Source organism: Sinocyclocheilus anshuiensis, unplaced genomic scaffold (assembly GCF_001515605.1).
Source record: "Sinocyclocheilus anshuiensis isolate Anshui unplaced genomic scaffold, SAMN03320099.WGS_v1.1 scaffold404, whole genome shotgun sequence".
NCBI classification, from domain to species: Eukaryota; Metazoa; Chordata; class Actinopteri; order Cypriniformes; family Cyprinidae; genus Sinocyclocheilus; species Sinocyclocheilus anshuiensis.
The window spans coordinates 883,787-895,401 of NW_015554088.1; the positions used below are offsets into that span (position 1 = coordinate 883,787).

The 11,615-nt window shown below is 37.5% G+C and overlaps 1 protein-coding gene across 2 annotated transcripts in view; it reads left to right on the forward strand.

Moving 5' to 3' along the window:
- The window catches only part of LOC107669254 (ras-specific guanine nucleotide-releasing factor RalGPS1-like), a 100,740-nt gene that overhangs the window by 77,687 nt on the left and 11,438 nt on the right, over positions 1–11,615 (forward strand). For both annotated transcript variants that reach the window (XM_016461421.1, XM_016461422.1), the window contains 2 exons: positions 9,973–10,110; positions 10,339–10,432. In XM_016461421.1, the coding sequence (XP_016316907.1) occupies positions 9,973–10,110; positions 10,339–10,432 (232 nt within the window). The remainder of the gene's footprint in view (positions 1–9,972; positions 10,111–10,338; positions 10,433–11,615) is intronic.

Here is an 11,615-nt window from a genome sequence, read left to right on the forward strand (position 1 = left end):
CTGTCTCCGCCACATCAAAGGGCCGAACAGAGACAGTTGCGTAAGACTGTCACTTATAACTTCCATGAAGTGTTTTTGCTGTCTGCGCTTGTGTTACGTGTAGTAATTTGCTCTTCGTACACTATTTTTCAGTATTTTTCCAGTGTCTCCGGCTGTTTCACCGCTGTTTTCACCATAAACTCTGTATTGAAATCTCCAGACATGCCAGCATAATAATGAGTTAGTTTGTTGGTAAGAGCCATTGTAAGGCTAGGTCTGCACTAGGTAGCAGTATTCTGACAGATTGTGTTTCAGGTAGTAATAGACAGCATTAGACAGTCTGCGGTTGTCATCACTGTATGTATACATTTTACACTTGAGTGAGCAGATTGTTAAGAAGATACAAGAGTATTTTCCTGGCTCTAAAGTCTCCTGCATGAGCCAAACCTATTATTTCTCTTTGCGTATTCACCTTGTGCAGCAGTAATACGTGTTTATTTAAAATATGCTTTTGGCTGCTCCTAGTTTTACACTCTGTTCCGGATTGTTAATAGCACCGTACTTGGCTGTGCAGCTCATGAAAAGTGTTTTGGGATTTATTGGCTGTGAATCCTGATGCAAACAAATCCAGATGCTCTAAATAAAACATAAAAGTTAACCACACATCATCAAATGCATTAATCAATCTTGTATTTCGTACTCGTCCCTCAGTAATCTGTCTAATGTTGTTGAGTTCCGGATGGCAGGTGTTAACACTTCCTTTCTCAGTCATCCCAGTTGTTCCTGCTCCCTGGAAAGCCCCTGATGGGAAAACCATATCCCTTGAGAAAGCCGCCACATAGCCCCACTATCACATGTGAACTCACACCTCTGGAATGTTTCTCTGCCGCTGGCCAGGCCGCAATCTCAACACCCTTCAAGCTGTTTGCTTGAAGACATGCACGTTTTTTTCCATAGCCTGCTATGAATGCAGACAGTTATGTAATTAAAGGCCCCGAACCACTGTGGCTACAAAGTGACACATAAAATACATTTTTCCACAATTATGCACATTTAGATGTTCCTTCCATCACTGTGCAGACATGAGAATCTAGCACCAACATTACTACGATTATCACTAAATATTTTCAGAAAGGTGCATGATTGTTTTTTCTGCCTGATACAACAGAGATATTGGACTTTATACTGACACCTACTGGTGTGAATGCAGTATCACATGCATGATGCATTTCCACAGTTATTACCAGTGTAAATCTAGCATATACACACACACACACACACACACACACACACACACACATATATATATATATATATATATATATATATATATATAAATTAATGTCTATATGCATTGTCTTATATTACCTTGGCATTAAATTACAGAAAACTAGTTAACACTGCTGAGTGAGTAACATAACGTCTCAGGGAGTGACGCAAATTTGACATCTTTACCTCTTCTGACCAGTGTAATCAATCTCTCACTATTTTTTCTTTTATTAGATCGTAGAAATGCTTTTGTGGATGTTTTTGCTATTGGAACAAATAGGAATGCAAAAATTATATTTGTTGTATTTTCTATTTACCACTATAGAAGTTTACCCAACTATGATTGCTTCCTCTTCTGAGAACACTGCCAATATGAAAAAGGTGTATTGCATAAATACAGCAAATACCTCTTTTTTTTTTTGGTTACATTTTACATGTTAACATTAGTTAAGCTAGTTACCGTGAACCTGTAATTAAGCTGTCCTTATTGAATAGTTTTGCTATAGGACAGGGTTAATAGACCTTGTTACATAATATAAATGCTGGTGACACAATGTCTGAGAAGAGAGGAGCATAGCTGTCGGTTTTAACTTGGCTGACTATCATAAGGCGCAAACATGATGCCTTTACACTGTCCCAGAATGCATCTGGAACCACTACTTTTGTGCACTTTGTTTATCTGAACATACTAATACTGACTTCTAATCAAACTTTTTGTGCTTTCACAGCAAAAATAGTTTTCACATTGTGTCACTGAGTTAACACAAGTCAATTCTGCTCATTGTCATGTGAATTATTTAAGTTTTCCACACAGTCTGGTTCTCCTCAGGGTTTTGCGATGGGGCTTGTCTACCTCGTGAATAATGCTTGGCTGTTAAAGCAGCAAAGAAACAGCAGGCATTTGTGGTATTTTACCTTTCTTCTATTGGCTTTTGGCTCATAAAACTCCAACATCTAATGAACAAACTCCTAATGTGCTGCTTATTAATAGTTAGTAAGGTAGTTGTTAAGTTTAGGTATGGTGTAGGACAGGGGTTGGCAACTTATGGCACGTGTGCCAACATTGGCACGCAGAGAGATAATCACTGGCATGCGAGAAATAGGAAAAACTGCATTCCAACTTACATTTTGAGGTAATCATTCCTCATAGTCACACAGCCTGTTAGGAGCTATAAATACTATATATGAGAATTACCCTGTGCTAGTCTACAGATGTGCATTGTCCGGCAAACCATTCTCGTGTCTGCTGCGCATACGAGGCGCTTCAGATCAATGCTGTGCCGTGCTTTTGCATTGGTTAAGTCCGTGTAGCTTCAGTCACACTACACGATTGAGACAGCTTACAGTCAGGGCCGTCGCAAGTATGGGGTGAAAAGTGGTGACAATTATAGGGGCCCCCACTGTCCAAGGGCCACACTAAATCCAGTAGTTAATATATTCTCCTTCTCTTGTGTATTTTCTGTTTTGTAAATTGATCTGAAATTAAGTACTTTTTCTGGCTTAAAAAGTTTCCTTATGACTAAGATAAATCATGTTATGTTGATGGCACAAGAACATAAGCCACATTTGTTAGCCCTATCCAACCAAACATTTTTGCAGTGTAGCATTGCCAGTCATTACCAAAAAAACAACCCTCAGCTGCTTTATAGGCATACAACTTGTGTACTCAGTCCAGTCATTTTGCCAGTGTACGTTATGCACCAATTACTAGTGAGGTTATGAGCACATGAAACCAGTCTTGGTCAGTCATATCCAGCTGCTTTGAAATTCGGTGACTGTCATATATTAAGAACGTCGTATTTTGTTATGTAAAATTGCTTCTTGTACTTGTCATAGCTGTGTGTGATGCGGTTCAAAGCATTGTTATTTTACTATTGTTTATATACTGTTATATTAATACTTTGAATTAGATTTTTAAAAAATTTTATATATATTTTTTTTCATGTTTTCATTTACATTTTAGTTTAACTTTGTCATTTTGTTGTGCTTTTGTAATATTTTTTTTCTGTTTAGATAACTTCAACTAAAACTACTTAGTTGTCAAGGCAACATTTCTATTCTTCAAGTTTTTTAAGTTTGCTTTTCATCAAATTTTTTATTTTAGCTTTGTTTCAGATAATGAAAATTATTTTAATAGTTTTAGTTTTAGTTAACAATAACAACACTAATTCATAGTACATATTAATTTTATCCACACTCTGTCTGCTTATTTAATATAAATAGCACTGCATTCATTTCTATATTGATTATAAATATATTTATTTTTATCATGGAATTATTTATTTGTGAAATCCCCTTTTAAAATATATAGTCAAAGTTCATGACTGGGCATCAAGCCTTATCAGTGTCCTAAATGCTTTCGATATTTATAGACCAAAATCTGTGGCTGTCCCATTTGAGGAATCACTGTGGTTAACTCGCATGTGATCATATTTACTTATTATTAGTAATAAGTCACAGGTGAAGCATATCAATCATTGATCATCTGTGACATGTCAGCATTTATTTGAATAACCAAGATTGAGGTATTTTCAGTGAAACATTTACTCAGCCGTTGTGATTTACATCCTCCTTCTCTGTGAAAGTCACACTATATCCTTACATTTTTGGCTTGAGAGATACAAGTGAGTTATATTTCAAGGAGCATAAACCTTGAAGTCTGTAAATGTCTTTGGCTGTAATGGTCCCTGGTTTTAGGAGCCTTAGCGCTGCGCCAGACAGAAAGAACACGCTCCAGCCACACTCCCTGTTCTATTCATGGACATCAGGATCGGAAGGCTGCTCCTGAATTCCTCAGGTGTTCAAATATCACCTGCTCACTTTCAGGTCCTCCTGATAGGCATCATTAGGGAATGAAGTGACATTGGTAACTCTTGACAGATCACTTGGCCTTTTTTGTCTTTTTCTCACAATACCCCTATTATCAATCGTTTTTGATAATCTGAGAGGTTGACAGTGCTAACAGTGATTGACAGCAAAGAATAACCAGCAAACAATATGCCTCTTTCCACACATGCGTCAATGAGTGACAGACAACTAGTTGTCAAGACTAGTTGCAGCACATAGTGTATGTATTAAACATTGTCTCTAAATTTGGTTGAGTCCTGAAAAGTTACTTCAGATTTAGAATGAGATTGTCAATCTCTTTTATTGCTGAAGTGTGTAAACAGAACCGTTTTTAGCACTCCATATTTGACTGATATCTGTATTCTGCTGCTATGTGAACAGTTTTCTTAGACCTTTTTCTGTTTCGCTTTATGGAAACCAGCCACTGTTACACTTATTTCCAGGAAATCTTACTCACTCTTATTCATTGTGCCCCATAAAGTTGTAAAATCTCAGAAGCCTAGAATAGACCTGGCTGAAGACAAATATATAATTATTTGTAATTAGAATATGTTTCATGTCAAATAAAACCATCTTGATTTTGTCTCTGTTTTGTCAAGCTAACATTCTCTTTTTCCTCTTTTTAATTTTGCTAAATATAAATTCCCAATGACACTGAATCGCTTGCTAACTAGCCACTAAGTATAATGACAAGAAATAGAATATTTTGTCCTGGCAGTCTGAAAGAAATTGTTTTTAATTATTTAATTAAGTTTGTGAAAATTACTTCTCCCTCAAAAATCAGTTTATAATATCTGCTTAATTTTGAGCACATTTTTTGGGAAATGCTTTGGACTAATTCACAAATTTAACATTTAAATAATTTCTTGCCATTATCTTATAGATGATTAGAGAATTCTTTCTCTACACTCTTTTCATATGTAAAATCATAATTGAAGTTGACCAATAGAAGGCAGCTGAAGTAATGGTCATGCACTTTTATTACCAGTTTGGTTTTGCTAGTGTAACTGAATCCAGTGAAGAGGTCAATGAGCTACTTCACTCTTCACAGGAAGCATGTCAGGGTCAATCTCAGCTGTACAGCTGACCTCTGACAAACTCACACCCACACACGCGCTAGACTATTTCTGTGACTTTAATGACAGTTTCAGTGTCTGGTATAACTCCAGATTCTATATTGGTGCAGCAGATTTTTTTTGTCAGTTTTGTGTCTTTTCATTTTATGGGGGCAGCTGCAAAGTCACAAATCATTTTGGCTACAGTACTACTGAGCCAGTTGTTACATGTCAAATCAAATTATATTTTATTTCTTTTTATGTTTTTGAAAGAAGTCTCTAATACTCGTCAAGGCTGCATTTATTTGATCAAAATACAGTAAAACAGTGAAATATTATTACAATTTAAAATAACTTTTTATAATAATATATTTAAAATGTCAATTATTCCTGTAATGGCAAAGCTGAATGTTCAGCATCATTCTTCAGTGTCACATGATCCTTCAGAAATCATTCTGATATGCTGATTTGGTGCTAAAGAAACATTTCTAATTATTATCAATGTTGATAATGGTTGTGCTGCTTAATATTTTTGTGGATACTCTGATACATTTGTTTTTGTTTTTTTTTTCACTTTTGATCAATTTAATGCATTCTTGCTAAAAAAAAAAAAACAATTACTTGAGCCAAACCTTTAGCTGAAATCCATTTAACCCTGTATTTTTTTCAACTGAAATCACAGAGTGCTAATGCTATTGACAAACTCATAAAAATGTCATTCAGCCATCAGAAAGTGGTGGTAATACACATCGGATCTGAATAATGAGGCCTGTCAACTACAGAGATGAGCTGTTTATTCCAGCACAAAACGAGGTGTTAAAACTATCCACTTCTGACCACTTGAGCAGAACATTGACCATATTGTACAAGCGATGATTACAGTGTGAACAAGTGTGGCGGAGTGGCAGAGCAGTTTTATTGCTACTGAAAGTTCTTAGCTACACAGATTCACTTTTCAGCCAGTCAGTTTACTGATCTAACATATTCCACTTGCTTCACTCACTGAAAGTGTCCACCCTCACCTTCCTGTAATTTAGTACTAGTTAAAGGTGCACTAAGCGATTTTTGCTAAACGATGTTGATATTTGAAAGCACCAAAACAAACACGCCCATACCCCAACAGGACATCGCCCCTATTTTGATAACTCTGCCCCACACGTACATACACAACCCTGACAGCGACGATGGTGGAATCTGCTATGCCTGCTGGCTGCAGCATATTCAAGCAAAAGCCAACACAGAATAGTTGTGTGAAAAAGCAAAATCAACATAACTCACTGATCAAGAAGAAACAAAGCAACCTCTGCGTCCGATTCCAGGCCTTCCCGCTCGAGTTTCTCCACCGCTTTAAAGCTGCTCCAATATTTACACGGGTCCTACCTCTTGCCTGATCGTAACCCTTCTTTTTAATGTTTTGTTCCTCCGAAATTTTCCTCTTTTTTTATCTGCCATATCTCGCTATCTATAGTCGATCTGCTAATATCCGTCCTGTGCACTCACTGAGTGCTCTCTTCTCATTACTAGACACGCCCCTTACTGCTGATTGGCTGCGAGGTTGTTTTGGGACTCAGTCCGACACTGTGGTCAAAAGCGTTTTTCAAAAATCGCTAAGTGCATCTTTAAGCCACAGATAGTCTTTAGGCTTGGCGTGAGAAAGCATATACATCCCACAGCCTGTGTAAATCTCATCTTAGCTCTTCAGTTATTGACTAATTGTGCTCATTAACAGACTCATAACCTCTACCTGCTGATTAGCAAGCTGCTTTGTAGATCCTGTAGTGGAAACAGAACTCTAACAAGCAAGCAAGAGCATTAAGGCAATCGCTCCAGGCCACTGTTTTCAGTCCAGACACTGTGTGCCGTTTAGTTTTTGTCCCTGTCGCCTGACAATTACCAGTGTGCTTGAGAATCCTGGAGAGAGTTCTCTCTGAACTATCTGTGTAAAGGTGGTAAAAGTGGGGTGAGGGGCCACTAAAGTGGAAAGTGGAAAGCCTTGAAGTTTCACAACAGTTCAGGGCCCAGATGTGTAATAGGCCTACACTATGCCTCAAAATACTGTACTGTAGTACATCTGTTTGAAAGTGATAAATAAGTTTGTGGAGAATAGTATGTGGACTTTGTTCATTTCTCACTTTTGATGTTTTTTGTAAAGCCATCTTTAAGGGATAGTTCACCAAAAAAAAAGACTTTCTACCTTCTATGGAACATGAATGGTATTATTTTGAAGAATAGCTGATGCGCTACCATTCAAAAGTTTGGGGTCGGTGAGATTTTTTAAAAATGTTTTTTCAAGAAGTTTCTTATGTTTACCAAGGCTGCATTTATTTGATCAAAAATACAGTAAAACATATTGTTACATTTTAAAATAACTGTAATCATGTGATAGCAAATCTGAATTTTCATTAGTCATAACTCCAATCATCAGTCACATGAACATAGTTCATAGTTTCACAATGCAAATGTGTTACCCCGTGACGTGTAGCAATCACGAATCACTGAAGTGGGATTCGAATTACTGATGACATGTTTAGGCTGTTCAGAGTTGATTCTTTCTATTGGGAGACAATAACTTTTTTTATCGTGCACTTTAAACTTTACAACTTTGTAGATCATTTACATTCACATACAGCTACATTACACACTGCATGAAAGGCAATATTCGAAATGGCATAATAGGGGCACTTTAATAGTGAATAGTGTTCCCTTATCTAAAGTGTTACCAAACTGACAAAACAGCACCATAAAAGTGTTATAAAAGTCCATATGACTCATGCTAAATATTTATGAACAATTCTTTCAGATTTTTTGAACTGATCTTCTTCAACTCGCTGATTAAATATACAGCTTTTTATCATATGTATTCAGAAGTCTTGGAATGATATGCACAAGCTGTATTGCCTACATTTATGATACTTTGTTTGTGTGTTTGTTTTTGGTGCTTTTGCATAATTTTGAAGTTAAAAGCGACCTGGAAAGTAGGGATGAAACCAGGCCCGTCTCCAGAATCAAATCAATGAGGGTGTTTCTTAAATCAGTGAGGGTGCTCTCTCTCTCTCTCTCTCGCTCTCTCTCTCTCTCTCTCTCGCTATATATATGTGTGCATATATATATATATATATATATATATACTATACAAATGATATATTTGTGCCATTCATTGCAATGGCGCAAGCGCTTTCCCTTTATAATCACTAAAAGCTGTCACTCATATTGGTTCATCGCGATCTCACAAAGTTACATTATAATATATTAAGTTCTCTATGCTGAATCTCTTATTTACATCGCGTCTACACTTTGTTATAATGAGATGATGCTGAACGCAACACCAGAATAAAAACTGCGGCGATTTAAGCGGTGAGTGGATTCTAACTTAAATGCCTCTGATTGGCTGTTGGGTTCAAAAAATCAACAGATATGTCTGCGATTGGCTACATTGCTCAACGCTGCAAAAGATGTTGAAATAGAAACCGATCTCCAAAGCGCAAACCATAAAGCACTGGATAGTTTGCCAAATCTGCAATGAAATGCCATTATTACAGCATTAACTGAGGGTGCTATTGATTTCGTTTGAGGGTGCTTAGCACCCTCTAGCACCCCCGTAGAACCGGGCCTGGACTGACCGCTATCATCCCGCTTTCTTAGGCCGTACGTCGAGCTGGTGAACATCTTGCTTAGCTGTGGAGAGGAGGTGAAGGAAGCCATTACGCGGAGCGTGCGTCTGCAGTGCGAGCAGAACTGGGGCGCTCTGTGCGACAGCCTGAGCATCTGTACATCCATCACCGCCGCTCCAGCATCAGGCGGCCTCGAGCGACGCCCGCCGCTTTCCTCCCAGTCAGACGCCGAGCACCACAAGAGCGCTCGAACAGGAGACAAGGACAAACCCGGCAAGGTCGGCTTCAGTTCCCACACGAGAAGTCGGAGCCAAGGCCCACGGCGCGCCAGTTTAGAGACCGGCCCCGCCGAGCAGGAACACTCAAAGATCAGCGATATTCGGAGGTGAAATAGCAGGATCACCTAAACTGACCATGACACCCCAATCCCCCACTTCACAGACTCAGCAGACCTCTTAATTCAACCCATCCATCCTCACGTCTCCAGTCATTCCAGTACATTTTGCAGGGTAAATGTGGTGCAACTTTTTTGATACTCCAGATTATAGGACATTGTTAATTTTGTAGAATTGCTTTTATTTTAGTTCTAATACAGCATCTCTATTTTGCAAATCATATCAATCACCTTTTTTATTTATTTTATGCTTCATGCAACGTTTGAATATAAAACATGTACATATAAACCTATGTATATCTATATTTATATAAGGGAACTGACTATCTTTAGAAAAGTTTACATGGTATTTTATTTTCATCTTGCCTCTGAACAATGTATAGTAAAGTAGTGTTCATAAGCGCAGCTCTGCTTTGTTTACAGCGGTAACCCAGGAAACACTGTATCATTGCTGTTCATAAGCGCAGCTCTGCTTTGTTTACAGCGGTAACCATCATATTAAGAGATTTCTTTTATTTGTGTAACTTGTTTGATTTGGGGTTTGTTTTAAAATGTCTAGTTTTGTTATATCTCAATTTCACAAAGAAACGTGTTGCAATAGCGTAATAAAATGGCACCTTTTCATTTACTGTATGTCTTCAATCTCATTTTGTTAAAAAAAATGTGAGAAAATCGAATCGTGAATCGCATCGTGAGTTGAGTGAATTGTTACATCCCCACTGGAAAGTATTCAAATCTTCACCTTTTGTGTTAATTATGAAATGATCTCCCTCTCTACCTGTGTCTATAAACACGTTTTCTTCTCTGTTTACATTAGGAATTTACCTGTTTGATATGACCTACATTGACTCCGCCTACCCTGCTTCTGATAGCATCATCGAGACTGAGCAAAGAACCAATCAGATGAACAATCTACTGCGCATCATCTCTGATCTACAGGTGTCCTGTAACTATGGCAAGTTGCTTCCAAAAACATATTCATTTTCATTTGATTATATGCGTGATTATGGAAATACCATTTAGTTTTTACATTTCATCTTTCTTTTCATATTATGTAATGTTCAGATCTCATTAAAGGGAAAAAAAGGAAATCTAAATAGAAACAATATAAACAGTAAACCTGCACGCAGTGTACTGATGTGAGAATTTAAATTGCATCTCCACATTTCTACACACCCCACAGATCATTTGGTCATGTTACCACACGTGCAGAAGTATTTGATGTCAGTGCGCTACATCGAGGAGCTCCAAAAGTTTGTGGAGGATGACAATTACACGTAAGTTCCCCAAACTGGGGTAATGCTCAGTAGCCTTTATTTAGCTGAACTGATTGTTTTGGGTGATTTTAGCTTTGAGTTCTGCCCTGCAATTTACTGCATTTAATAAACGTCTATGCCAGCTTTCACTTTAAACTACCCACATCTGTAAGACCCCCATAAACTGAGACCTTCCCTTGTTTTAACACTTCATTTTGCACAGCTGCCTATGGTATTTATTAAAACATGTGCTGTCTGTGGACTTTATGTCTTCTTGGTTTGGCTGCATGGCCCACAGGCCAACCAAACACCTAATTTACCGGCCACAGCTGCACCAGCTTGGCATGACTTTATGCTACAATATAATCCCTATTTCCTTTACCTCAGGCTTCATAAACATGTGAAGCCCATAATGTATTTTCCTAGTAGTCTTATATAATATGGTTTTCTGAAAAACTGGGTCAGACATGTGGTGAGGTATGACAAATTAATGTTATAAATGAGATTTCGAAAACAGAATTTTAAAAGTATCATTTTTGAAATGCTTTGATGTTACATGCTACGCATGTTATGTATTATGCATACATGTGGCTGGCTGTCTGCCTCTACAAAGACAAGCATAGCACTGATGTTTTCATCATCGTTAAATGAGTTTTCCCTGTTTCCTCCGGAGCATTCTTCACTCCTACTGTGTGGTCCTGTCTGTCTGTCTCACACAAAGGGCAGGTGGTTTTATTGCAATCCAGTCTCTTGCCGTCTAGACACTTATAAACGCAACATCAGGAATTGCACAACTCTGGATGCCCATATTTCCACTTTTTCCATGTGGAAATATGGGCATCTTCAACACTTTAAGTTACTTGAAAGCCATATACAGTCAAAACAAAAATTATTCAGACACCAGATATAATTTTTGATATTTTTTACTAGTGGGTGCAGGACACTATAGATCATTTATGTAAGTGAGGATAGCAAAATAAAATAAACTGTGACATATTATACCCAAAAATTATTCATACTAGTAAAACTGATTAAAATTTGGGACCAAAAATTATTCAGACACTTTGACCTGGCCATGTTTTGCTTGAGTTCTTGTCATATTTTATTACCATTTTCTAAACTATAGCGAATAAACTGTGATAATGTTGAAAGTGTCTGAATAATTTCTGGTTTGACTGTATATATCGAAAGCAAGCCATATATA